The following is a 25,010-nucleotide window of genomic DNA, read 5'->3' as shown; positions in this document are numbered from 1 at the left end:
TATCCCTCAACCAACATCACTAAAATAGATTAGCTGGTCATTTATCTCATTGTTGTTTGCAGGACCTTGATGTACGCAAATTGTCTCGTCATGTTTTCCTACATTACAACAGTGACTACCCTTCAAAAGTACTTTATTAGCTGTGAAGCACTTTGGGGCATCTTGAGGATGTAAAAGGCTTTATATAAATGCACATTCCTTCTTTATTATAATGACTTTAATGCAGAAAAACATTCCAAGGCACTTGACTGAAGCATAAGGAAAATGGGTGTCAAGCGAAAGGAGGCGAGATTAGCAGGAGTGACCAAATGCTTGGTCAGAGAAGGGGTTTCAGGAGGGTCTTAGCAGAGAGGGAGGTGAAAAGGCAGTGGGGTTTAGGGAGGGAATTCCAGGGAGTGGAACCCAAGTGGCTCAAGGCACTGCCACCAATGAGAAGATGCACAAAAGGCCAAAGTCAGAGGAATCAAAAGTTCAAACTAGGAGGTTAGATAGGATGAGACAAGGCCTTGGAGGGATTTAAACACACGGATGGGAAATTTAAATGTAAGGCTTTGGGGGTGGGGTTGATGAGCGAGTGGGATGTGGTGTAGCATAGGATATGGACTGCAGTTTTGGATGAGCTGAAGATTACAGGGGGGGGGGGGGGGGTAAGAGAATGGAAGGCCTGCCAAAAGAATATTGGAGTAATTTGAGTATGAAGATCACAAAAGGCATGAATCAGGATTTCAGCGACAGACAGGTTGAAGCAGGGGCAGAGGCAGGCGATGTTAGTGATGGAAGTAGGCGGTCTTTACAATGGAGAGGATCCGAGGTCAGAAGCTCAGCTCAGTGTTGAACAGGGTGCAGAGGCTGTGGACAGTTTGACAGCGGTTTGGGAGGGGGAGGTGGAGTTGGTGACGAGGTACTCGTACTGTGTGTTGGGGGCTGAAGATGATGGCTTTAGTCTTCCCAACATTCAGCTGGGGGAAGCGATGGCTCAAGATTCGAGTCCAACCCTCCTCTCACCCAAGTGTCATTTTCTAGTAGGAATCACCGGATAGTTATCAGGAGTAGGAACCCTGGCTCTTTCCTCTTCCTCGTCAATTTGCACTGTGGTCAATTGTAGTTAACTTAAGCGTGCGACTCAGATTTTAATTTTTCTTCTCGGAAGGACACTTCATGATAAGGAACTATGGGAAATAATGTCCAAGAACTGAAAGTACACAGCACGCTGGACCACAAAAAATGAAGCAGTTACTTTAACCACTTTTAATTTTATAGATTTAATGTGTGTTGAAAGATAGAGTAAATCATATGGCCAAATTTGAAAATGCTACATATTCATAACATTTCAGATGTTCTTTACTCTATGCACAATGTTCTGGCCCAATAAGAGTTTGAGGTGTCCAATAGTCAAACTTTTTTTTTGTGCAGATTCTAGATTTCCTTTTGGTTCAGTTTTATATTTCAATGCACTCTCTAGTTATAATTTGTGTGTCTCCATCCTATCTTCTATCAACTGTTTAAAATATAGTACACTTATCGCTTAGTTTGCAGTAGCAGACAGATTGGACTGCAAACATTATCCCAAAGTTTGCCCGTTTTAGTCCCAAATCTGAGCTGCATGACTAAACAATCTCAATGACAACATTCCTTGACTACACTCCGTCTGCAGGTACAGCTTGCAATGTGTCTAAATATTTAACTTTTGCCTTGCAGTTTTTAAATGGGTGTTATAATACCATGGAATTTGGTCACAGTCAAGAAAATAAATGCATTTGTACATAATGGGGACGATTTACTGTCATTAGAACAGAGACAATTTGGAGGATTCTTGAGGGTGGGACAGTGACGCATTGAATTGGAGGTTTAGTGCAATGCTCTGATGACCCAAGTCTTCATACACCAAGCTCCCAGTTTCAATTGTGCGATCACAAGGAAGGTGGAAAAAGCTAGCACTTCCTTAACAAATAAGTCAAGAGGAATCAACTTGGGCTGTCCTTGTGCTCTTCCCAACAGCTGGTGCAAGAACAGCACTGCGAGAGGCTGTCTACCAACCTCTTCAGTCAGGGAACAGTGAGAAGCCTAAAATGAAAGAGATGGGACCTTTAAAATGTTACTGGTTCTTAAAACTACACAGAACGTCATAAAATTTACTTACAGCAGTAAACATACAATGCAACTGTATCCAGTAACTGTGGATTTGAATATTTTGTGTATGTGGTAAATCACTGTTATACCTGTCTGTATGTGTATTCCACTAGGTACAGGTCTGGACATGCCTCGGCTGACTCCTCCCACTATTCCAGGTATATAAGTGACTACCTCCCAGTCCCTTAGTATTCTGGACGGGTCGACCACTCGAGACTAGACCTTCATTCTTTAGTTAATAAAAGCCTGGTTGTTACTCGCTTAACCTCAGTCTTTTGAGTAATTGATGGCGCATCAATTTTATTAACTAAATTTTTTATAATGGAGAAGATCCTCACACCAGCATGCCTGGACCTGGACAGTCGGGAAGCGGACGCTTCCACCAAGTTTGCTCACTGGCTCATGTGCTTCGAGGCATTCCTGACTGCCTCCACTGCGGTCGTAACGGATGCAAACAAACTGTCTGTCCTGATCTCCAAGGTGAACCACCGAGTGTACTCAGTCATCCGGGACGCGACCTTGTACACAGCCGCCCTCCAGCTCCTCAAGACCCAGTACACGCGCCCTGTGAACGAAGTTTACGCCAGGCACCTCCTGGGGAGTCGCAAGCAACAACCTGGGGAATCGACTGAGGGATACCTCCAAGCACTGTCCGTGCTTGGCCGGGCCTGTGGGTGTAAGGCGGTAACGCCCACTAAGTACACGGAGGAACTGATCCGGGATGCCTTCGTAGCGGGCCACAGGTCCAACTACACCCGACAGCGACTGCTGGAGCAGAGTGACCTCACCCTCGACAAAGCCTCCGAAATCGCACTAACGCTGGACGTAGCCTACCGGGGCATGGATGCCTACTCCTCTGCACCGTGGACGCCGCGGGGAACGACAACCTGGGACACGGTAGGACAGCCCCATAGCACCCCAGCCACAGCCCAACAACGGCCCAACCACCGCAGCAGTGTCCCAAAGCCAGACAGCAGTATCCCAAGGCCAGAAATGCTACTTCTGTGGCCAGGCCAAACACCCCAGAGCGCACTGCCCGGCGAAGAATGCGACCTGCTCGGGCTGCGGGAAAAAGGGACACTACGCTAGCGTCTGCAAGGCCAAAGCCACCCCGAACGCCAGCAGCGCCGCGTGTGGGCCGTGCGAGCCGCCATCTTGGGCACCCAACAGCGCCGCGTGTGGGCCGTGCGGGCCGCCACCTTGGGCCTCCCCAGCCATGTGCGAACCACCGCACCAGCAGCCATCTTGGACAACTCCAGCCACATGGGAATCATGGACGCCGCCATCTTGGACACCAGCCGGGACGCAGCAGGCCGCCAACCACCCCCCCCCCCCCCCCACCCCATCTGATACCCGCAGCGACACACCGACCCCTACGCTGGCCTCTGTTACGCTGGACCAAACGAGACCGCACCAGCTAGCTCGGTCCAAAATGGACGTTAAGGTAAACGGCCATGCAATAAGCTGCCTTTTTGACTCCGGGAGCACAGAGAGCTTCATCCACCCCGACACGGTGCGGTGTTGCTCTCTCCCAGTCCTGCCTGCGCACCAGCGGATTTCTATGGCCGCCGAGTCCCAGTCAGCGGACATTGGGGCTACTGCGTGGTGACTCTAGTAGTAGACGGGACTGTGTTCAATAATTTTAAACTCCTGGTCCTGCCCCAACTTTGCGCTGCCGTTCTACTGGGGTTGGATTTCCAGTGCCACCTCAAAAGCGTTACGATGGCGTACGGTGGCCCCCTCCCCCCACTCTCAGTCCGCAGCCAGCAGCCTCCAAATTGCCCGCCGCGCACCAGATGCAACCTCTCCACACTCAGAGTCCCACCCCCCCCACTGTTTGCTAACCTCACCCCCGACTGTAAGCCCATCGCCACAAAGAGCAGGCGATACAGTGCCGGGGACAGGGTTTTCATCAAAACCGAAGTGGAGCGGCTCCTGAAGGAGGGGATTATTGAGGGCAGCTCCAGCGCCTGGTCATCGACTACAGCCAAACAATAAACCGCTACACCCTGCTGGACGCCTACCCACTCCCCCGCATAGCTGACATGGTCAACCAGATCGCGCAGTACCGCGTCTTTTCGACCATTGACCTGAAATCAGCGTACCACCAGCTCCCCATCCGCCCCGAAGACCGCCAGTATACTGCTTTTGAGGCAAACGGCCGCCTCTATCACTTCCTTAGGGTTCCCTTTGGCGTTACCAACGGGGTCTCCGTCTTCCAAAGGGAGATGGACCGGATGGTCGATCAAAACGCGCTGCAGGCCACTTTCCCTTACCTAGACAATGTGACCATCTGCGGCCATGACTTGCAGGACCATGACGCAAACCTCGAGAAATTCCTCCGCACCGCCCAACTCCTGAACCTGACATATAACAAGGAGAAGTGCATATTCCGCACAGACCGCCTCGCCATCCTTGGCTGTGTTGTGAAACACGGGGCCATCGGTCCCGACCCGGACCGGATGCGTCCCCTTATGGAACTCCGACTGCCCCACTGCCTAAAAGCTCTGAAGAGGTGCCTAGGGTTTTTTTCCTACACGCTCAGTGGGTCCCCTACTATGCAGACAAAGCCCGTCCGCTGATCAAATCCACCTCTTTTCCCCTGATGGCAGAGGCCCGCTTGGCCTTCCACCGTATCAAGGAGGACATTGCCAAAGCCACCATGCACGCAGTGGACGAATCCATCCCCTTCCAGGTGGAAAGCGATGCGTCCAACTTCGCTCTGGCCGCCACCCTTAATCAGGCGGGGAGACCTGTGGCATTCTTCTCACGAACCCTCCAGGGCCCGGAGACCAGACACTCCACGGTCGAGAAGGAGGCCCAGGCTATTGTGGAGGCTGTGCGTCATTGGAGGCACTACCTGGCCGGAAAACGATTTACCCTGCTCACTGACCAGCGTTCAGTTGCTTTTATGTTCAACAAGCAGAGGGGCAAAATCAAAAATGACAAGATCTTGAGGTGGAGAATCGAACTTTCCACCTACAATTATGAGATCTTGTACCGGCCTGGGAAGTTCAATGAACCCCCAGATGCCCTATCGCGTGGCACCTGCGCCAGCGTGCAGATCGATAGGCTGAGGGCCCTCCACAATGACCTCTGCCACCCGGGGGTCACCAGGTTCTTCCACTTCATCAAGGCCCGCAACCTGCCTTACTCCATTGAGGAGGTCAGGACCATGACCAAGAACTGCCAAGTCTGCGCTGAATGCAAACCGCACTTTTATAGACCAGACAGAGCCCACCTGATAAAAGCCACTCGCCCTTTCGAACGCCTGCGTGTCGATTTTAAAGGGCCTCTCCCCTCCTCCGACCACAATGTGTACTTCCTCAACATCATTGACGAGTACTCCCGTTTCCCGTTCGCTATCCCCTGCCCGGACATGACCAGTGCCACGGTCATTAAATGTCTGAACAGCCTCTTCACCCTGTTCGGTTTCCCCAGCTATATCCATAGCGACCGGGGCTCATCGTTTATGAGCGACGAACTCCGCCAGTACCTGCTCGCTAGGGGTATAGCCACAAGCAGGACCACCAGTTACAACCCCCGGGGGAACGGACAGGTGGAAAGAGAGAATGCAACAGTTTGGAAGGCCGCCCTACTAGCCTTAAAGTCTAGGGGCCTTCCGACCTCCCGCTGGCAGGAGGTGCTCCCCGATGCGCGCCACTCGATTCGGTCACTGCTCTGCACTGCCACCAATGCCACCCCTCACGAGAAAATGTTTGTCTTCCCAAGGAAGTCCACATCGGGGACAGCGTTACCGCCATGGCCGACGTCCCCAGGGCCGGTACTACTGAGAAGACACGTGAGGACCAATAAAACGGACCCCCTGGTCGAGAGGGTCGACCTCCTCCACGCCAACCCCCAGTACGCTTACATTGCGTACCCAGACGGGCGGGAGGACACAGTCTCCATACGAGACCTCGCACCCTCGGGGACCGCTGTAACCCACTACCCATTACCACCCCCCCCTCCCCGATATCCAACCCCAGCAGCCGGCTCGCCTTGGACCGTCACCCACGAGGACTACACTCCAGTGCCCCAGCCTACACGGGACGCGACGCCGGAAGCTGCACCACCCCTGCCGTCGCCACGTCGATCACAGCGGCAGACAAGACCTCCGGAGAGACTCCAATACACGAACTTTTAAATACACTTCACCCCGCCGGACTCATTTTTAAACAAGGGGTGAATGTGGTAAACCACTGTTATACCTGTCTGTATGTGTATGTGTATTCCACTAGGTACAGGTCTGGACATGCCTCGGCTGACTCCTCCCACTATTCCAGGTATATAAGTGACTACCTCCCAGTCCCTTTGTATTCTGGACAGGTCGACCACTCGAGACTAGACCTTCATTCTTTAGTTAATAAAAGCCTGGTTGTTACTCACTTAACCTCAGTCTTTTGAGTAATTGATGGCGCATCAATGTATAAATATATACTGAATACGGAAGTCACACAAGAGGATTAAAAAAAAACAAGTACTGATAGAGGCAGAGTGGAATGTTAATTAAAAGTAGTTACATGCTCACTTTTGAACTGTGATGCAGATGATCGTACCAAGCGGCACATCTCGTGTTCCTGCGGGCAAGAGGATTTTTGCCATATAGCAATCTTCCAGACTCTCAAAGCCTACTGTTGCCTTGTCCGTTTCCACCTTTTGAGAAAAAATTACTTTTTTTAAAATACAGCAGAAAAAAGGAACACAACAATAGTCCTGCATAACACTGTCACCTCTGTTTAAAATCAACTCTGGACACCTTAGCCATAGGAAACTGTTGACGCCTGTGCTCCGAAGCCTGTTAATATTTAACTAGTTGGCACTAATCTGATCTCATCTCATCCTTTACACTTCTCACATGGTGAGTATACAATCCACAATAGCTCCGAACAAAGTTTCTAATGGTACAAGCACTGCTTGAAATTTTTCATAAAATTTTGGGTTGGTTGCTGACTACATCCCAGGCTGATAAGACCATTGAGCGACAAAGATTGACCACTTCGTATGCTGTGCCTAATATCGTAGGCTGATGTCTTTCCCATGCAAGACCATTCTTTAAACCCTTCCCAGCTGGCATTTTACCAAGTCTCTTTCTACAGTGATTGTACATCAGAATAGATTATAGGTGAAAAGCCATCTTAGTGTATGTGGGTCATTGGCATTTGACTGTCCTTTTAGAGTCTTTGTTTTTAAAAAAGTTTTATTTGTTCTCATCTGTAGTAAAGTCACTAAAAATGACCTTTAATGCAATAACAGGGTCTTCACAGAACATTTTCTCTAAATGTGTTACTATGGTCATGGACACCATTATATCAAAAAAAATACAAGAATGCAGTTTAAGCAAATACAATATAGATGCTTATTACACAGTTAGATTACTGACTATATCTCAATCCTGTTTTTGCAGTGAATTTAATTAGAAACCCGTGCAGGCTGTCAGATTTTTTTAAACCTTTTCTAGAGCTTATATTAGAACAAATTGGCATTTATATAGCACCTTTCACATCTACAGGACATCTTAAAGTGCTTCACAGCCAATTCAATACCTTTGAAGTGTAGTTATGATTGTAATGCAAGGAAAGGCAACGGCCAATCTACACACAGCAAGGTCCCACACACAGCAATGAGGCAAATGAGCTGACAAAAATCAGATCTTTCAGAGGTAATAAAAAAGTGAAAACATGCTTGATACCCCTATACATCTCTACAGTGGGCAACACAGAAAGTAGACATGACATTGCTACACACCCGTGAAAGTAGCCAGGTGAGCTTTTGTACACTAAAAGTTCTCGAATGCACATAGATTAAACAGGGTTTTAATTTCACATACCTCAGCTATCAAATCTCCTTCATTTATTTTTTCTCCTTCCTTCTTCTCCCACCGAGCTATAGTTCCCATTTGCATTGTGGGTGACAGGGCAGGTAACGGCATCTATGAATAGAACAGCAATGAGTAATCAGGTCACACAACCCTTCTGGTACAACATCTTTCAAAGATATCTTTGCATTAACGGAGGCCATTATTTGTCCTTTAATCTGAAATACGTCCTCACGACAAACAATTTCAGCAGAAATGGAAGAAATGGACAGCCAATAAGAAAAATTACAAAAACACACTCAAAGAGCGCAAAAGATTTTGTAAATTGCACGAGTGTTCCATCGAAAGACCAGGTGTGCGCCAGAGATTTCATATATTTCCGGCCCTCCCAAAATCTGTGCACTTACTTGTAGAGCATCACATCAGGTCAGTAAAACGGGTCCTTGGGCACCATACATCTCCCTGAAAGGCAACTCTTCGAAACAAGCACCTTGGCTGCAAACATTTCTACGCAAAGGGCAGGCATGCACGTGGTTAGAAAGAGCACTTTTTGACACCAGATAGGAGGCGAATTATTGGGAGGGCAGATAGTTGGCGTAGAGATTTCCACACAGACTACTCAAAAACTGGACATTCAGAGTCCAGTGTAAATTGGAAGCAAAATCCACAACTCTGAGCATTAAAACTCAGTAACCGTGAACAGCAGCAGAATGTAAATTAAACCAAGCGTGCTGTGGCACCTGATACAGCAAGGGCAATCACAGGTCTCACTAACCAGTGTCAGATTTCATCCGTACTGGATAATTACCTCCACAGAACTCACCGCAGTTAGAAAAATGCAGAATCTAAAACCAAAACAACCCAACAATGCAGCAGCTGATAAAATCATTTGCAACTCCAACAGTCTGTGACCATGATTTATATGTACTTCCTCCAAACTCCCTCCCGTGACCTCTTATCACCGAGAACAACGATGTCGTGGGTACATTATCACCTCCAAGTCACACTTCATCCGGGCTTGGACATATATCGCCACGCCGTCATTGTCGCTGGGTCAGTATCCTGGAATTCCCTACCGAACATTGTTGTGGGAACACCATCACAAGGACTGCAGTGGTTCATGAAGATGGCCCACCATCACCTGCTCAGGGCAAGAATGGGCAATCAATGTGACCTAGCCAGCATCACCCACATATGAAGAATATATATATATTTTTTTTTTTAAACTAATATACTCTATCTGCTCCTCATAGTGCAGCTCCCTCTACCATGCATAGAGGTAACACAGATTAGGGGCAGCTTTGCTGAACACCTCTGTTCTATCTGCAAGTTCGACCCCAAGCTCCTTGTTGTTTCCGACTTCAACTGCCCACCCTACTCTGACCTCTCTGGCTTTGGCCTTCTACACGGTTTCAATGACGCTCAAAGAACGGCACTTTAACTTTCTATTAGGCACTTTGTAGCCCTCTGGCCTTAATATTAACTTAAAGAAAGTGAAAGCTAAAGTTATTAAAGACATTAGAAGCTGGTGATGTGGGATGAGCGTGCTGCAATCCTGGGAGGGAGGGAGGGTGGGTGGTGGGGGAAATGATGGCCTGGCGTTGGGTGGGATCACCGTGCTGGTGGGGTAGTAATGCAACCATGCTACCACTCATGATTCCTGGGTGCTACCACTCTGCTTTTTTCTTCTACTGAGATTTTGGATTTTGTTGCACTTTACCAGCTTTTCCCATTTCCATTTTAGCCCCGCCATACCCTCGCTGGGTAATTCCTTTTATTATGCTTCTTCCCATCATCGTATGTTAATAGCCCTGAATCTCCGATCCCCCACAGGTGCGTACGCGCCCATAGGGGCCGCGCAAGTGCCGGGTTTCGGCCTGCGAAGGGCATGCGCTGAAACCTGGAACTTGCGATCCGTCAAGAATTCTCTTGACAGATCCTCCACATGCCCACGAAAAGTGCCTCTGCGGGTGGAGAGTTGCGCTATTGGCTCAACTTCCCAATGGCGGGGGAGACCAGAACCAGGGGTCACAGTCTAAGGATAAGGGGTAAGCCATTTAGGACTGAGATGAGGAGGAATTTCTTCACCCAGAGAGTGGTGAACCTGTGGAATTCTCTACCACAGAAGGCAGTTGAGGCCAATTCATTAAATATATTCAAGAAGGAGTTGGATATATTTCTTAAGGCTAAAGGGATCAAGAGATATGGGGAGAAAGCAGGGACAGGGTACTGAATTTGGATGATCAGCCATGATCGCATTGAATGGCGGAGCAGGCTCGAGGGGCCGAATGGCCTACTCCTTATCTTTATGTTTCCGCCCGCTGAAAGGCCATAGAATTCTTACGCCTGATAAAAGCGGGCGTAAGGCCAGCTTTTACCAGCATAAGAGGTTTTTTTTAAATAGAAAAATAAGATTTTATCACTCACTTATAAATTAAACACCCTGTCCAATAAGGTAAGGTTATAGTAAGCCCTGTTAAAACATTTTAAAAAATTTAATTTTTGTTTTAACATATTTAATTAAATGCCATTTTAATTAATTTTATATATGCAGTGGCTTTTCTTTATTTATTTCAGTGTTGGTGCATTTTTGCAATCATCCCCATTCATACTTTTGACAGCTCCGTGTGTACAGAACTATTAGAAGGACGAATGAGAGATTCCCTTCTTTCATTGGTTCGCCATGGCCCACGTTGATCCCAGGGGCGCTTGCGAACCACCTGCCCCCCCGGGGATACCTGGGCCTCTGCGCATTTCGAAGAGGAGAGGCCCAGGATCGCAAGCCTCGGGATCTACGGAACCAACAGGTAGGCTCGTAGAATTTTTTCTGATGGGAGGCATCCGTCCGCAGGAAGCCTCCGATCGGAAATTCAGGGCCAATATCGCATCAGCCATTTAACTATCTCCTGTTTTTCATTTAAGCACTTTCTGGGTGCTCTCATTGCCTCTCTCTTAGGCGTTTATCTTTTTTTGATCCCTTTGCTTTTTTTTTTAAAATAAATAAAATGCTGTACATCTGTATTTTTTCCCCCCCAGTGTTGAAGGGTCTATAACTGCAACGCTAACTTGCCTGCTCTTTCCACAGATGCTGACTGACCTGCTAAGCTATTCCAGCATTTTCGGTTTAGCAACAGTGGCTCAAATTTTAAAAATAATACAACTTTCACTACCTCATCGTACTATTAAATCGGTTTAAGAAATTTAGATGCAAATTTTTCAGCTTAAAAACTGAATAGATAAAAGTTTAATATCCATTATTTCATAGATTATCTATCTCAACCTCCGCCACCCATCCCCAAGGAAAACAGCCAAACAAGGTGAGCAAAAGGAGGCCCAGGTGGGAAATGTTCCTTGCTCGGAGCCAGCCAGCCAGCACCCTTCCTTCCTTCCCTCCCATTCAAAGTAAGTCCCTTGCATGAACACCAACCAATCCCATCACTCACCTACTGCATTCATGACAAGTGTTATTTAAAGTCTCGGTATTTGGTCAGTTTTCGAGCCACTGTTCAGTCAGGTGGGCACGACCAGGATTGCATGTTGCTGTTCAGCTGGAGTGCCTAATCCTAGACACGCACACATACCTCACGTCGCAAGGTAGCCCAAACTTTATATGCAGCATGTCCCCAAGGAATTGACAACCGATTTCTTTTATGAAGCACAACAGCAACACAGAGAAAGTAAATCCATCTCAAGGTTATTCAATGTATTTACATTACTGTATCGGGCCAATACCAACACACATACCCTACAAATATTCAACATTTCTAACATGCTATTCAGCTTTGTGATCACGGTTATGTTTAGTATATCTTATCTCCATTTGATAACTTCTAAATTGTAAGATTAAAATATTTTAAAACGGTGTGGGCTGGGAAATGTTTTCAAAGCTTCAGACAGGATCAGGTTAAAAATGTTTTAGAAAACATTTCAATCAAATTATTCATAAATTCAAACCAGCTTCCAGACTCTTGTAATCTCATCAACCCCATAGAGCATTTAAATTGGCACAAGCACATATTTAGAGTTAATAGTAATTTAGAAACCCTCATAGCTAATTCTGCAAAAGGATGAACAACCTGCCTTTATACAGCACCTTTAACGTTATAAAATGCTCCAAGGTGCTTCGCAGAAGCGTATTCAGCCAAAAAATTGACATCTGAGGAGATATTAGGGCAGGTGACAAAGCTTGGTCAAAGTCGGCTGCCCTCAAAAGTTTGTCGCTATCCTCCGCCTGCTTCACGATGACATGCAAGCCGTGATCCTGACCAACGGTTCCACCACAGACCCAATTCACGTACGAACCGGGGTCAAGCAAGGCTGTGTCATTGCACCAATGCTCTTCTCTATCTTGCTTGCTGCAATGCTCCATCTCACCCTCAGTAAGCTCCCCACTGGAGTGGAGCTAATTTACAGAACAAACGGGAAACTGTTCCACCTCCGTCGCCTCCAGTCCAGATCCAAGGTCGTCCCATCCTCTGTCGTCGAATTACAGTACGCAGACGATGCTTGCGTCTGCGCTCACTCGGAGGTCGAACTCCAAACCATCGTCAACACCTTCACCGAAGCGTACGAGAGCATGGGCCTTACACTAAACATCCGTAAGACAAAGGTTCTCCACCAACCTGCCCCCGCCACACAGTGCTGCCCCCCGATTATCAAAATCCACGACAAGGCCTTGGACAACGTGGACCACTTTCCATACATCGGGAGCCTACTGTCAACAGGGGCAGACATCGATGACAAAGTCCAACACTGCCTTCAGTGTGCCAGTGCAGCCTTCGGTCGCCTGAGGAAGAGAGTGTTTGAAGACCAGGACCTCAAACCCGGCACTAAGGTCATGCTCTACAGAGCAGTAGTGATTCCCGCCCTGCTGTATGCCTGAAACATGGACCATGTACAGCAGGCACCTCAAAGCACTGGAGAGGTACCACCAACGCTGCCTCCGCAAGATCCTGCAAATCCATTGGCAGGATAGGCGCACCAACGTCAGTGTTCTTGCTCAGGCCAACATCCCCAGCATGGAAGCTTTGACCACGCTCAATCAGCTCCGATGGACAGGTCACATTGTCCGCATGCCCGATACGAGACTCCCAAAACAAGCGCTCTACTCGGAGCTCCGGCACGGCAAGAGAGCCCCAGGTGGGCAGAGGAAACACTTCAAGGACGCCCTCAAAGCCTCCTTGAAAAAGTGCAACATCCCCACCGACACCTGGGAATCCCTGGCCCAAGACCGCACAAAGTGGAGGAGAAGCATCCGGGAAGGCGCCGAACACCTCGAGTCTCTTTGCCGGGAGCAAGCGGAAGCCAAGCGCAGGCAGCGCAAGGAGCGCACGTCAACCCAAGCACCCCACCCACCCGCCCCTTCAACCACCGTCTGCCCCACCTGTGACAGAGACTGTAAGTCCCGCATTCCTCGGTTCCGAGGGGCTGTCTAAGAAGAAGGTGGTCAAAGTGGTAGGTTTTAAGGAGAGCCAAAAAGGAGATGCGGAATGGTTTTGGGAGGGAATTACAGAGCAGAGGGCCCAGATGGCTCCAATGATGGGACGTAGGAAGTGGGGGGGGGGGGGGGTGGATGTACAAGAGGCCAGAGTTGGAGGAACACAAAAGGGCGGTCTTAATAGCATGTTGTCACTCACATAATAAACCAAATAACTAACACAGGGTAAGCTCCTTGGCGGTTTACACCAGTTAGCATGCAACCGTGTATATATCCATATTCCGACAAAAATCTAAATTCTATTTCTATCCCAGAGACTTGAGAACTTTGGGGGCTTTTGTGGAACCTTGGCATTCCAAACCAGGAGACTCCTAGAAATCCCCCAGAATGCAGGGAAGTAAAATGCAACTGCAGCAAGTAACACAAAGCAAAATATGCATATGTGATCATATTTTACCAGCAACAAAGCATCAAATCTGGAACAGTGAAGTGACTTTATAACCATATCATGCGCAGGACACCCAAGAGCTCAAAATCATTGTGACTCCAGCAGGAGCAAAACTTGACCTGAGCAGGTTCTTCCTTCTGCTCAAGAATGCATTTGAAAAAGACAGACTTGCGTTTACAGAACACCTTTCACGACCTCAGGATGTCCCAAAGCGCTTTACAGCCAATGAAGTACTTCTTTTGAAGTGTCGTCACTGTCGTAATGTGGGAAACGCGGCAGCCAATTTGCACACAGCAAGCTCCCACAAACAGCAATGTGATAATGACCAGAGATGTTGGTTGATGGATAAATATTGCCCAGGACACCGGGGAGAACTCCCCTGCTCTTCTTCGAAATAGCGGCCACGGGATCTTTTACGTCCACCTGAGGGGGCAGACGGGGCCCTCGGTTTAACGTCTCATCCGAAACAGAAGATAGGAGCAGGAGTAGGCCATTCTGCCCCTCGAGCCTACTCCGCCATTCACAGTAACTTGTCCCTGCCTTCTCCCCATATCCCTTGATCCCTTTAGCCTTAAGTATATCTAACTCCTTCTTGAATATATTTAATGAATTGGCCTCCACTGCCTTCTGTGGTAGAGAATTCCACAGGTTCACCACTCTCTGGGTGAAGTAATTCCTCCTCATTTCTGTCCTAAATGGCTTACCCCTTATCCTTAGACTGTGACCCCTGGTTCTGGACTCCCCCGCCATCGGGAACATCCTTCCTGCATCTAGTCTGTCTAGTCCTGTTAGAATTTTATAGGTTTCAACAAGATCCCCTCTAATTCTTCTAAACTCCAGCGAGTACAAGCCCAATCGACCCAATCGCTCCTCATACGTCATTCCTGCCATCCCAGGTATCAGCCTGGTGAATCTTCGCTGCACTCCTTCCATGGCAAGAACATCCTTCCTCAGATAAGGCGACCAAAACTGCACACAATACTCAAGGTGTGGTCTCACCAAGGCCCTGTAAAACTGCAGCAAGACATCCTTGTTCCTGTACTCAAACACTCTCGCTACGAAGGCCAACATACCATTTGCCTTCTTAACCGCCTGCTGCACCTGCATGCTTACCTTCAGCGACTGGTGCACAAGGACACCCAGGTCTCGTTGCACTTCCTCTTCTCCCAATCTATTGCCGTTTAGATAATAATCTGCCTTCCTGTTTTTGCCACCAAAGTGGATAACCTCGCAGTTATCCACATTATACTGCATCTGTCATGCATCTGCCCAATCACCCAACCTGTCCAAATCATACTGGAGTTTCTTGGCATCCCCTCACAGCACACACGCCCACCCAGCTGTGTCGTCTGCAAACTTGGAGATATTACAACTAGTTCCCTCGTCTAGATCATTTATATTGTGAATAGCTGGGATCTAGCACCGATCCCTGCGGTACCCCACTAGTCACTGCGAAAGACAGCGTCTCTGACAGTGCAGCACTCCCTCAGCACTGCACCGGGAGCGTCAGCCTGGATTTTTGTGCTCAAGTCCCTGGAGCGGGATTTGAACCCACAACCTTGTAACTCAGAGGCGAGGGTGCTGCCCACGGAGGTGCAAACTTGGGAGGCACAGACTGCAAAACGAAAGCCCTGCGGATTGCGCGGCGACCTCTGTGCTGCGGTTATTTCAGGCTCTTGTCCTTGCCATGGTCAAATCCCACTCCCATAGACACACGGCCTTGCCTTGGCCCCGGTGTTGCTCACCAGCTGGTGCGGGGGCAAGCTGGACCACCTCCTGGCCAAAGCCGCTGTCGGCAGCCCGCTCCTCTGCAGCAACAGCCGGTGGTGGTGGTGGTGGTGCTGGCGGCCGGGGCCGCTCTTCCCGTGGGCGCTGAGCGAGTACCAGCAGCGGGTGGGGCCGGCGGCAGCCACAGCCACCCCCCGGCATTCGGAGCCCGGCTTCAGCCGCACGCACGGCCTGAGTCTAGCGGCCTGGCGGAGCATGGCGAGTGCGGTAGGGAGAGGGAGGCAGCGGGTCTCCTCAGTGACCTCCGGCTCGCTGCAAACCCGCCTACGGCACAGCCACTGCCGCAAAACGGAAAGGACAGCAGCAAAACCCCGCCCCTTCCGCTTCTATTTGCTTCCCCTGCTCGTGCTTCTCAGGACTTCAGGCAACGTTCCGCCTCCTCTCGCTGCTCTTCATTTCATCCGCTTCAGAAATTTAGCTATGATATTTATAAATGCAATTTAGGAATGAAACTTAGATTGGAAATTTAGGAATGAAACTCAGATTGGAAATTTACAAATGCAATTTAGGAATGAAACTTACATTGGAAATTTAGGGGGCAATTTTGCCAGTCCTGGGGGAGGTGGGACCACCGGGAAAATGGCAGAATTTGGGGGCGGGTGCCCAACCCTAACCCACCTCCATGCCATCTTCCTAGGAGGCGGGTAGCCGACCCGCGCCGGGTCCCGTCTCCTTGTAAGTGGGAAGGGATTAAAGTCTATTAACTGTCTATTAACAGGTAGTTAACAGGCAGAAAATAGGATTATCTCCTTTTTGCCCTCACAAGTGCGGGCTTCCCAAAAGATCCAAAACCCGCCGGCGAGGCAAGGCGAGTACTAGGTCTGCTGGGGTCGGATGCAAAAGTGTGGTGTGAAGGTAAGTGATAGGTGCAGGAGTGTAGAGATGAGTATCTGAGGTAAGTGCAAAGTTTTTAATAGTGTACTTACCTTTGTTTCTTCCTGCAGGCTTCCGTCGGTTTGTACGTGGAGAGTCTCGGACCTCCGTGTTGGAGATGACAGATGGCCATCACATTCTCAGATGCCATGGTGTGGAGATGCCGGAGTTGGACTGGGGTGGACAAATGTAAGAAGTCACACAACACCAGGTTATAGTCCAACAGCTTTATTTGAAATCACAAGCTTTCAGAGCACTGCTCCTTCTTCAGGTGAAGAAGGAGCAGCGCTCCGAAAGCTTGTGATTTCAAATAAAGTTGTTGGACTATAACCTGGTGTTGTGTGACTTCTTACAATTCTCAGATGCAACAACCATCTCATTTCTGTAAAAGAAAGAAGTTTGATGAGGTCTTGAATTGATGACCTCATCAAACTACAGAGAATGTCACGGTTTGGCAGCTTCACAGAGCTGTCAAACAATGACAATTCAGCTGTCAAAAATTTTTAACAGATGAAACATCATACGTTGACGTTCTCTGCAACCAGCTTTTCCTTAATTGGCCTGCTAAACTTGCTGGGCGGGTTTAACAAGGTCAATCAAGGGAAAATAGCGTGGGTTGGCCACAAATCGATCGAGGCGGGACATTGACCCACCAAGCAGCAGTCCCGCCTCCAACGCACCCCCATTAACAAAATCGCCCCCTTAGGAATGAAACTCAGCTTGAAAATTTAGGAATGCAACTTAGATTAGAAATTTAGATTAGAGGGGAGTTGAGAAGAACTTTATTCACCCAGAGTGGCGGGGGACTGGAACTGACTGCCTGAAAGGCTGGTAGAGACAGAAACCCTCATCACATTTAAAAAGTTCATTTAAAAAGAAGTGCTGTAACCTACAAGGCTACGGACCAAGAGCTGGAAAGTGGGGTTAGGGTGGATAGTTCTTCTCGGCCGGCACAAACACGATGGGCTGAATGGCCTCCTGTGACGTAAATTTCTATGATTCTACAAAACATTAAATTTTGCTGCACAGCTGAAAGCCATTAGCCGATTGTACCAGTGCTGGCTCGCTGAACCGAGTTCCCCACTTGGTTCCTTCACATTTTCTTTTTCCAATATTTATTCACTTCCCCTTTAAAAGCTATTACGGATTCTTCTTCCACCACTGCCTCCATTAGGGCATTCCATATCCTCACAACTTCTACGTAAATAAAAAAACATTCTGGTTACTTTTGCAGAGTCCAATTTCATTGAATGGGTACAGGATAGTGGAGGTCCTGGTGAGATTCATTTGGGTTCTGATGTTTGATTTGGTGAAAATATTGGTAATACATGTATCCACATTGTGACACAGAAGTAAATGGAAAATAGCTTTCTTTTAAAATTTGACTTTTAAAAATTAGTAGGCAACCAAATGAAACCGATCACAACCCCATTTAAATTAAATGACATATACCCCCGTTTATTTTTTAGAAATAAGATGCATCAAAATAGGTTACATTTTAAGTTAAATAAATGACATTAGGTTTGCCTGTTGGACGATTGCCACCTGTTTGGTTCTGGACTGTACAGCTTGGTTCTTGAGGGGCTGCTCTGAAATTTATAAACTTTACTAATTGCCAAGACTGGTTATTAAAATAGTAAATTTTTTCCCCACTGCCATATCCTATGTTGTGGCAGTATTACATATCCAGATTAAAGTTTCAACAAATTTATCAGCAACAAACCACACAAATATTCAAGCCATGGGTGACAGCTATTCTGTCCCTTTTTTTTTTAATTCATTGATGGGATGTTGGCGTCGCTGGCTAGGCCTGCATTTAGTGCCCATCCCTAATTGCCCCTGAGAAGATGGTGGTGAGCTGCCTTCTTGAACCGCTGCAGTCCATTTGGTGTAGGTACACCCACAGTGCTGTTAGGAAGGGAGTTCCAGGATTTTGACCCAGCGACAGTGAAGGATCGGCGATACAGGTCCAAGTCAGGATGGTGTGTGGCTTGGAGGGAAACTTGTAGGTGGTGATGTTCCCATGCGTCTGCTGCCCTTGTCCTTCTAAGTGGTAGAGGTCGCGGGTTTTTCGGAAGGTGCTGTTGAAGGAGCTTTGGCGAGTTGCTGCAGTGCATCTTGTAGATGGTACACACTGCAGCCACAGTGCGCCGGTGGTGGAGGGAGTGAATGTTGAAGGTGGTGGATGGAGTGCCAATCAAGCGGGCTGCTTGATTTGGATCCTAACCTGTAATGGGATTATTTTTGGCCTAGAAGTTTTTAATGTATTTTACAATCACTTGCCAAGTATAGCTTATTACTAGCGATAATGGCTTACTTTTTAAAATTCATTCTTGGGATGTGGACATCTCTGGCAAAGTTGGCATTTATTGCCCATCCCTAGTTGTCTCTAAGAAAGTGGCGGCGAGCCTTCTTGAACCACTGTAGTCTGTGTGGTGAAGGAGCTCCGGTTAGGTAGGGAGTGCCAGGATCTTGACCCAGCGACGATAAAGGAACGACGATATATGCCAAAGTTAAGATGGTGTGTGACTTGGTGGGGAGCTTGAAGGTGATGTTGTTCCCAATGCACCCGCTGTCCTTCTAGGTAGGGGGAGATTGTGGGTTTGGGAGTTGCTGCAATGCATCCTGTAGATAGTACACACTGCAGCCAAGGTACGTCAGTGGTGGAGGGGGTAGCTGGTTAGGCTAGTGGATGAAGTGCTAATCAAGCAGATTGCTTTGTCCTGGATGGTGTCAAGCCTCTTGACTGTTGTTGCAGCTGCACCCATGCAGGCAAGTTGAGAGTATTCCATCATATTTCTGGCTTGTGTTTTGTAGAGAGGCTTTGGGGAATGAGGAGGTGAGCTTCTCACTGTAGAATACCCAGCCTCCAACCTGCTCTGGTAACCATGGCATTTATGTGGCTGGTCCAATTGAGTTTCTGGTCAATGGTGACCCCCGGATGTTGACGGTGGGGGACTCAGCAATGATAATGCCATTGAATGCCATGGGGAGGTGCTAGCTCTTTCTTGTTGGAGCTGGTCATGACTTGGCATGTGTGGCACAAAAGTTACTTACCACTTATCAGCCGACGCACTGCTTCATTATCTTACTAATTGCGAATGGAGCTGAAAATGGTACAATCATCAGCAAACAGCCCCACTTCTGACCTTATGGAGGGCACGTCATTGATGAAAGAGCTGAAGGTAGTTGGGTCTACGATTCTGCTCTAAGGAACCCCTGCAGCATTGTCCTGGGGCAGAGATGATTGGCCTCTAACGACCCCAACTATCTTCCTTTCTGCCGGGTGCGACTCCAGCCACTGGGGAGTTTTCCTCCTGATCCCGAGGCCAGTTTGACAAAGGGTCCTTGGTGCCACACTTGGTCAAACGCTGCCTTGATGTCAGGGCTGTCGTTCTCGCCTCACCGCTGGAATTCAGGTCTTGTGTCCGTGTTTGGACCAAGGCTGAAATGAGGTCCGGAGCCGAGTGGTCATGCTGAACCCCAAACTGATCATCGGTGAGCAAGTTATTGGCGAGTGTTGCTTTATAGCACTGCTGACAGTTCCTTAACATCACTTTGCTGATGATTGGGAGTAGGCCAATAGGGCGGTAATTGGCCGGGTTGGATTTGTCCTTTTTGTGGACAAGACACACCTGGGTAATTTTCCACAGTGTCGGGTAGTCGTCAGTGTTGTAGATGTACTGTAATAGCTTAGCTAGGGGCACAGCGAGTTCTGGAGTACCGGTCTTCAGGTAGACGTAAAAGATCCCCCACGGCACTAGTTCGAAGAAGAGCAGGGGAGTTCTCCCCGGTGTCCTGGCCAATATTTATCCCTCAACCAACATCACTAAAAGAGATTATCTGTTCATTATCACATTGCTGTTTGTGGAATCTTGCTGTGCGCAAATTGGCTGCCGCGTTTCCTACATTACTTTTGAAGCATAGTCACTGTTGTAATGAATTGGCTAGATGACCATGACACTTGCCAACTACTCCTTTGATTCCCCCTCCCAGCTGCTGGCCACTCAACTACCACGTCTTGGCCCATTGTTTGCTGATATCATCAACTGCTCCGTCTGCTCAAGCAATGTTTCCCCCATTCAAAACTACTGTCAACAACTCACTCCTTAAAAAGTCCACCACCTACTTCTCCATCTTGTCCAACTACTTCTCCAGTACCAAATTCCACTTCCTCTCAGGTTCTGGAACATGTTGTTAACATCCAACTCCATTCACACCTCTCTACACTCCTTTTTTGAGTTTCTTCAGTCTGCTTACAGTTCTCAGACTGCCCTCGTCAAAGCCGCCATTAACTTTTTATGTGACTGTGACAATGGTGCGTTCTCTCTTCTTGTCCTGCTCAACTTCTCAGGTCTGCGATGCAGTTGACTATACCGTCCTTCATCACCACCTCTCCTCTATGGTCCACTTTGATGTATAGCCCTCGCATTATTCCAGTCTTATCTGTCCCAACACAGACAGTATGGCCCCGATTTTCTGGCCGCCGTCGGGCGGCTTTTCATGTGGCCGGGGGCCGAAAATCGGCGAAAAAGCGGGTCGGGCCCCCCCCGTCTGATTCCCCGCCCCGTCCGACTTTCGGACTGCCGTTTCCACGCGCCCCGCTTCAGTCCCGGCTGCCGCTGGCGGGAATGGTCATCGGAGCACTAACAAGCAATTATCTGCTTGTTGAAGTGGATTTTCCCATGCCGTTGCGACTTTGGGGCTTTCCCCACCTGAAACCAGCCTGCGGGAACCCCGCTGTTGAGAGCTGGCGTGAAAACAGCTGGCTTGCATGCTTGCAGCAGCAGGTCGCAGAGGGCTGAAGAGATTTAAATAGGCAGCATTTGCAGGCTGCAGGACCTTGTTGATCAAGGCTTGGGGGAACTTTTTGAAGCCTTAGGAGCAGCTGCAGAAAGTTGGAGCCTCACACACTTCTCCAGTGTGAGCTCCTGGGAAGCCCCTCTCACCACCCTAACTCAGCGCCCCCTCAACGGAGGCATCTGCCAGAAGCATGGGAGGCCTTTGGGATGTTCCCTTCCTGGCATTAGAGGATCTCCAACAGCAGAGGCGGCAGCAGCAGAACCAGGAACAGCAGAATGAGCACCAGGCTGCTGCTCACTCACCTGAAGCTGCACAGGCCAGAAGGGGCCAGCGCTTGGAAGTGGCTTGAGAGCACCTTGCTGCGCTTTAGGGGGCCAGTGGGACCCGTTTCTGCACTGGCAGTCCTACTCAGAAGGACTTCCATGAAGATCTGGTTTCTCTGTTCAACAGATGGCCAACGCTCCTCAAGAGATGTCATTCTCTTATGAGCACTCACCATGTTTTCCGTACCCTGGCGAGTTATCTCCTGCATGGAGGTTGCCAACCTTTCCATGGTGATGCGTTCATGCGCCAATGACTCCACAAAGGCTCTGCTCATGGTCGCTATGGACTCCTCCATTTGCTCAGCACTCGCAGCGACCCTGGAGACAAAACCTGCCAGAGACTCCTGCATCTGTGCATGGAGATCCATCACCTCTTCTCTTGCGGATGGACCCAGAGGCAGAGGGTCGTCATGCAGCACAGCTGAGCTGAGCTGAGCTGGCAGAGTCCTGCGCCCTCCGACGAGGACTCTCCACTGCTGTCCCTGTCTCCAGAATCTGCTGAGGCTCACTTGTGAGCTGTGAAACACCAGGTGACAACACTACTCTATGTCCCGAAGGTCCCCCCGAGGTGTGAGTGTCTGCGCTGCTGCTGGGTGCGCTTACTTCTGCTGATGCTGCGCCCTCAGAGGTTGGAGCTTCCTCTGAGGAGTCTGGCTGCACAGCCTCTTCCTCCTCCGCAGTGAGGATGGGGGCTCTGGATGGTACTGTGGGGGAGTAAAGGAAGGAGATAGAGATGTAATGCCAAGGTTCTTCTGGTGACTCCCAGCGAGTTGGCATCTGCTGACACCTGCATCCATGCAGCATTGGTCTCAGTGGGAGGCCTCTTCCTCCCTGACCTAGGGAAGAGGACCTCCCTGTGGGCCCTAACCCCATCCAATAATGCCTGCAGTGAAGCCTCGTCGAATTTGAAGGCAGCTCCGCCTCTGCCGCTGGCAGCAGCTGGTGCAGGCTCCTCTGCCATTGTGCAAGAGTGGTTGAGAAGCCTGCAGAGGTGGAGAAGCTTGCTGGACACTTTGAAAGCACCACGAATGATGACATCATAGTGTGGGGATTTCTGACTGGAATTGGACAATTAGCAAGGCTTCCCACATGCTGGGAATTAATTGGCCACTTGAGGGAAAATTGCGTGGAGCTGGCTGACACTTTTTTATGTGTGTCAGAAACCCCACATTCGGGGAAATCCGACCATTCCCCACACAAGCCGAAAATCGGGGCCTGTATCTCCTGCAATGGCTTCTCCTCGCGTGGTCAACCAGTCACCTTTGGTATGCCTCAAAGTTCATCGTTAGCCCTTCCCCTCATCTATACACAACCTCTCATGGCCGTTATTTGTAAGCATAGAGCCAGCTTCCATATGCAGGCCAATGTACCCAGCTTTACCTCCCCGTCCCTATGGCCGATTCCACAACTGTCACTGTGCTGTTTGATTGCCTGTCTCATGTCAAGTCATGGATGAGCCAGAATTTCCTGCAGCTCAACTTTGGCAAAACTGAAGTCATCCTGTTCATTTCCAACTTGGAAATTCAGTGGCTTAGCCCTTGATCCTAGCCTCTGACTGGAGGTTCAACTTAACGGTGCACAATCTTAGTATCCTGCTAGACCCCGAGTTGAGCTACAAATCCCACATCTAGCCATCACCAAGACTGCATACTTCCACATCTGAAATATAGCCTGTCTCGGTCATTCCTCCCCCCACCGCTGCTGAAACTCTCTCCACACCTTTCTTACCTCCACTCGACTTTTCCAATGCTTTCTTTGCTAGCCTCCCAAAATCCACCCTACATAAGTTCCAGCACATTCAAAACTCTTCTATCATAATCCCATCTGACACTAAACCCTACTCACCTATCACCACTGTCCTCACCAACCATCACTGGCTCCCTGTCCTTCAGTGCATCAACTTCACAATGCACCTCCTCATCTACAAATCCCATCATGGCCTCAATGTACCCTACCTCTGCTTCCTCCAGCCTTACTTTCCTGCTCACTCACTCTGCTCTATCATCACCATCAGCCATTTTGTCCTCATCTTAAGCAATATCTTCCTTATCTCCACCACCTTGGTACATCTCACCTCACCTTCAGAAGTCTCCTTAAAATGTGTTTCTTTGACCATTCCTTTAGCCACCTTTCCACTCCTGCTCAACCTGATCTCCATCAGTGAAACATCTGTGAACATTTTGGTAAAATAAAGCTACTATCTGAATGCAAGCTGTTGTTAACCAGAAAATAGAGGATTTCTGATTATCTGCCAGTTTCCACTATTCCTTCCATCATGACCCTCTGGTGTGTATGGCTTAGTGCTATGCTGGGCAAGAGCACATTCATCCAATAGCCTGTTGGAGAAGCATTTAATTCAATGTTTAAAGCAGAGTAAATGAGTTGCTCAAGTGGCAAGTAAAATATTGAATAAAGATTGGCTCAGCAGGGAGCCGAACAACTTATGTTGTTTCTTTACTCTGCTTTAGACATGTAATTACAAGCTTTCCCAACAGGCTAGTGGGCAATGGCACCTTTGCCCAGTGTAGCACTGAGTGATACAGACTAAAAGGTCCCAGGTTTGGAGCCAATTGGTGGCTCTCAGCCAGGACAGCAGCTGGGGTGCTACACTTGGGGATGTGAGGTATGTCAGTAAGAGTTCCTACTCCTTATGTTATCAGTGACCCCCCCCACCGCTTCAACTGTTCCTGTAAGATCATCAGGGGATGATGGACTTGGGCTTCAATGCAATTCCCGTACAATCACATAGCCAATGATTTAAGAAAGAATTGCCACTTGGCTGAGCAACTGGAGGCTACCGTATTTCAGTATGCATCACTGCCTTGAGAAGAAAAAAAGAAAAAACAAACATGAGTTTTCTAACTAATTTGAAGGCTTGAAACATTTGTATATGAAAATAAAACTCAACGTCAAGATTGTAAGGAGTCACAGAATCTGAAGCATAAGAGTTACAGATGACATTTGAGTTTTGATATCAATTATATTTCTGTGCCTAGCAACATAGAAGGTATCGGCTTTGTTGGAACAGGACTAGACATGAAGGTATATATCAAACAAGACAACCGTGTGGTCCAATTTGCCTCAACTTTTCAATCCACTGGGAGCCGTTAATAAATGCAAACCGGGGTTCCATGATGTACGTGGCATTATAATGCATGCCTGAGTGGGGTGCTCATCATGGCCACCCTGCCAGGTGAACCTGTCAGGAAGCTAGGTAGACTCTCCTTCCCTTAGTGGGGCCCCGAGGAACAGAACTGCTCCTCCATGATCCACAAGGCAAGCCCGTGCCCTGGGCTACCATCTGCCACCCCCCTCCCCCAGCTGCGAGAGCCTCGGAGCAACGCCCCCCCACCCCCCTCCCCTCTCCTGAACATACCTTGCTGCTGGCAG

At 48.7% G+C, this 25,010-nt stretch overlaps 1 protein-coding gene across 1 annotated transcript in view; it reads right to left on the bottom strand.

Annotated features, from left to right (window-relative positions):
* The window catches only part of dlat (dihydrolipoamide S-acetyltransferase (E2 component of pyruvate dehydrogenase complex)), a 30,810-nt gene extending 14,889 nt beyond the window's left edge, over positions 1-15,921 (bottom strand). The window contains exons 1-3 of the mRNA XM_085967905.1: positions 15,579-15,921; positions 7,961-8,062; positions 6,662-6,786 (exon numbers count right to left, since the gene is read on the bottom strand). Of these exons, the coding sequence (XP_085824031.1) occupies positions 6,662-6,786; positions 7,961-8,062; positions 15,579-15,818 (467 nt within the window). The 5' untranslated portion in view covers positions 15,819-15,921. The remainder of the gene's footprint in view (positions 1-6,661; positions 6,787-7,960; positions 8,063-15,578) is intronic.
* Positions 15,922-25,010: the final 9,089 nt, after the last annotated feature.

The sequence above is a fragment of the Somniosus microcephalus genome, chromosome 26 (genome assembly GCF_052327205.1).
Source record: "Somniosus microcephalus isolate GS21.2 chromosome 26, FLI_Smic_1.0, whole genome shotgun sequence".
Lineage (NCBI taxonomy): Eukaryota > Metazoa > Chordata > Chondrichthyes > Squaliformes > Somniosidae > Somniosus > Somniosus microcephalus.
This window is presented reverse-complemented; position numbering and strand designations above follow the sequence as displayed.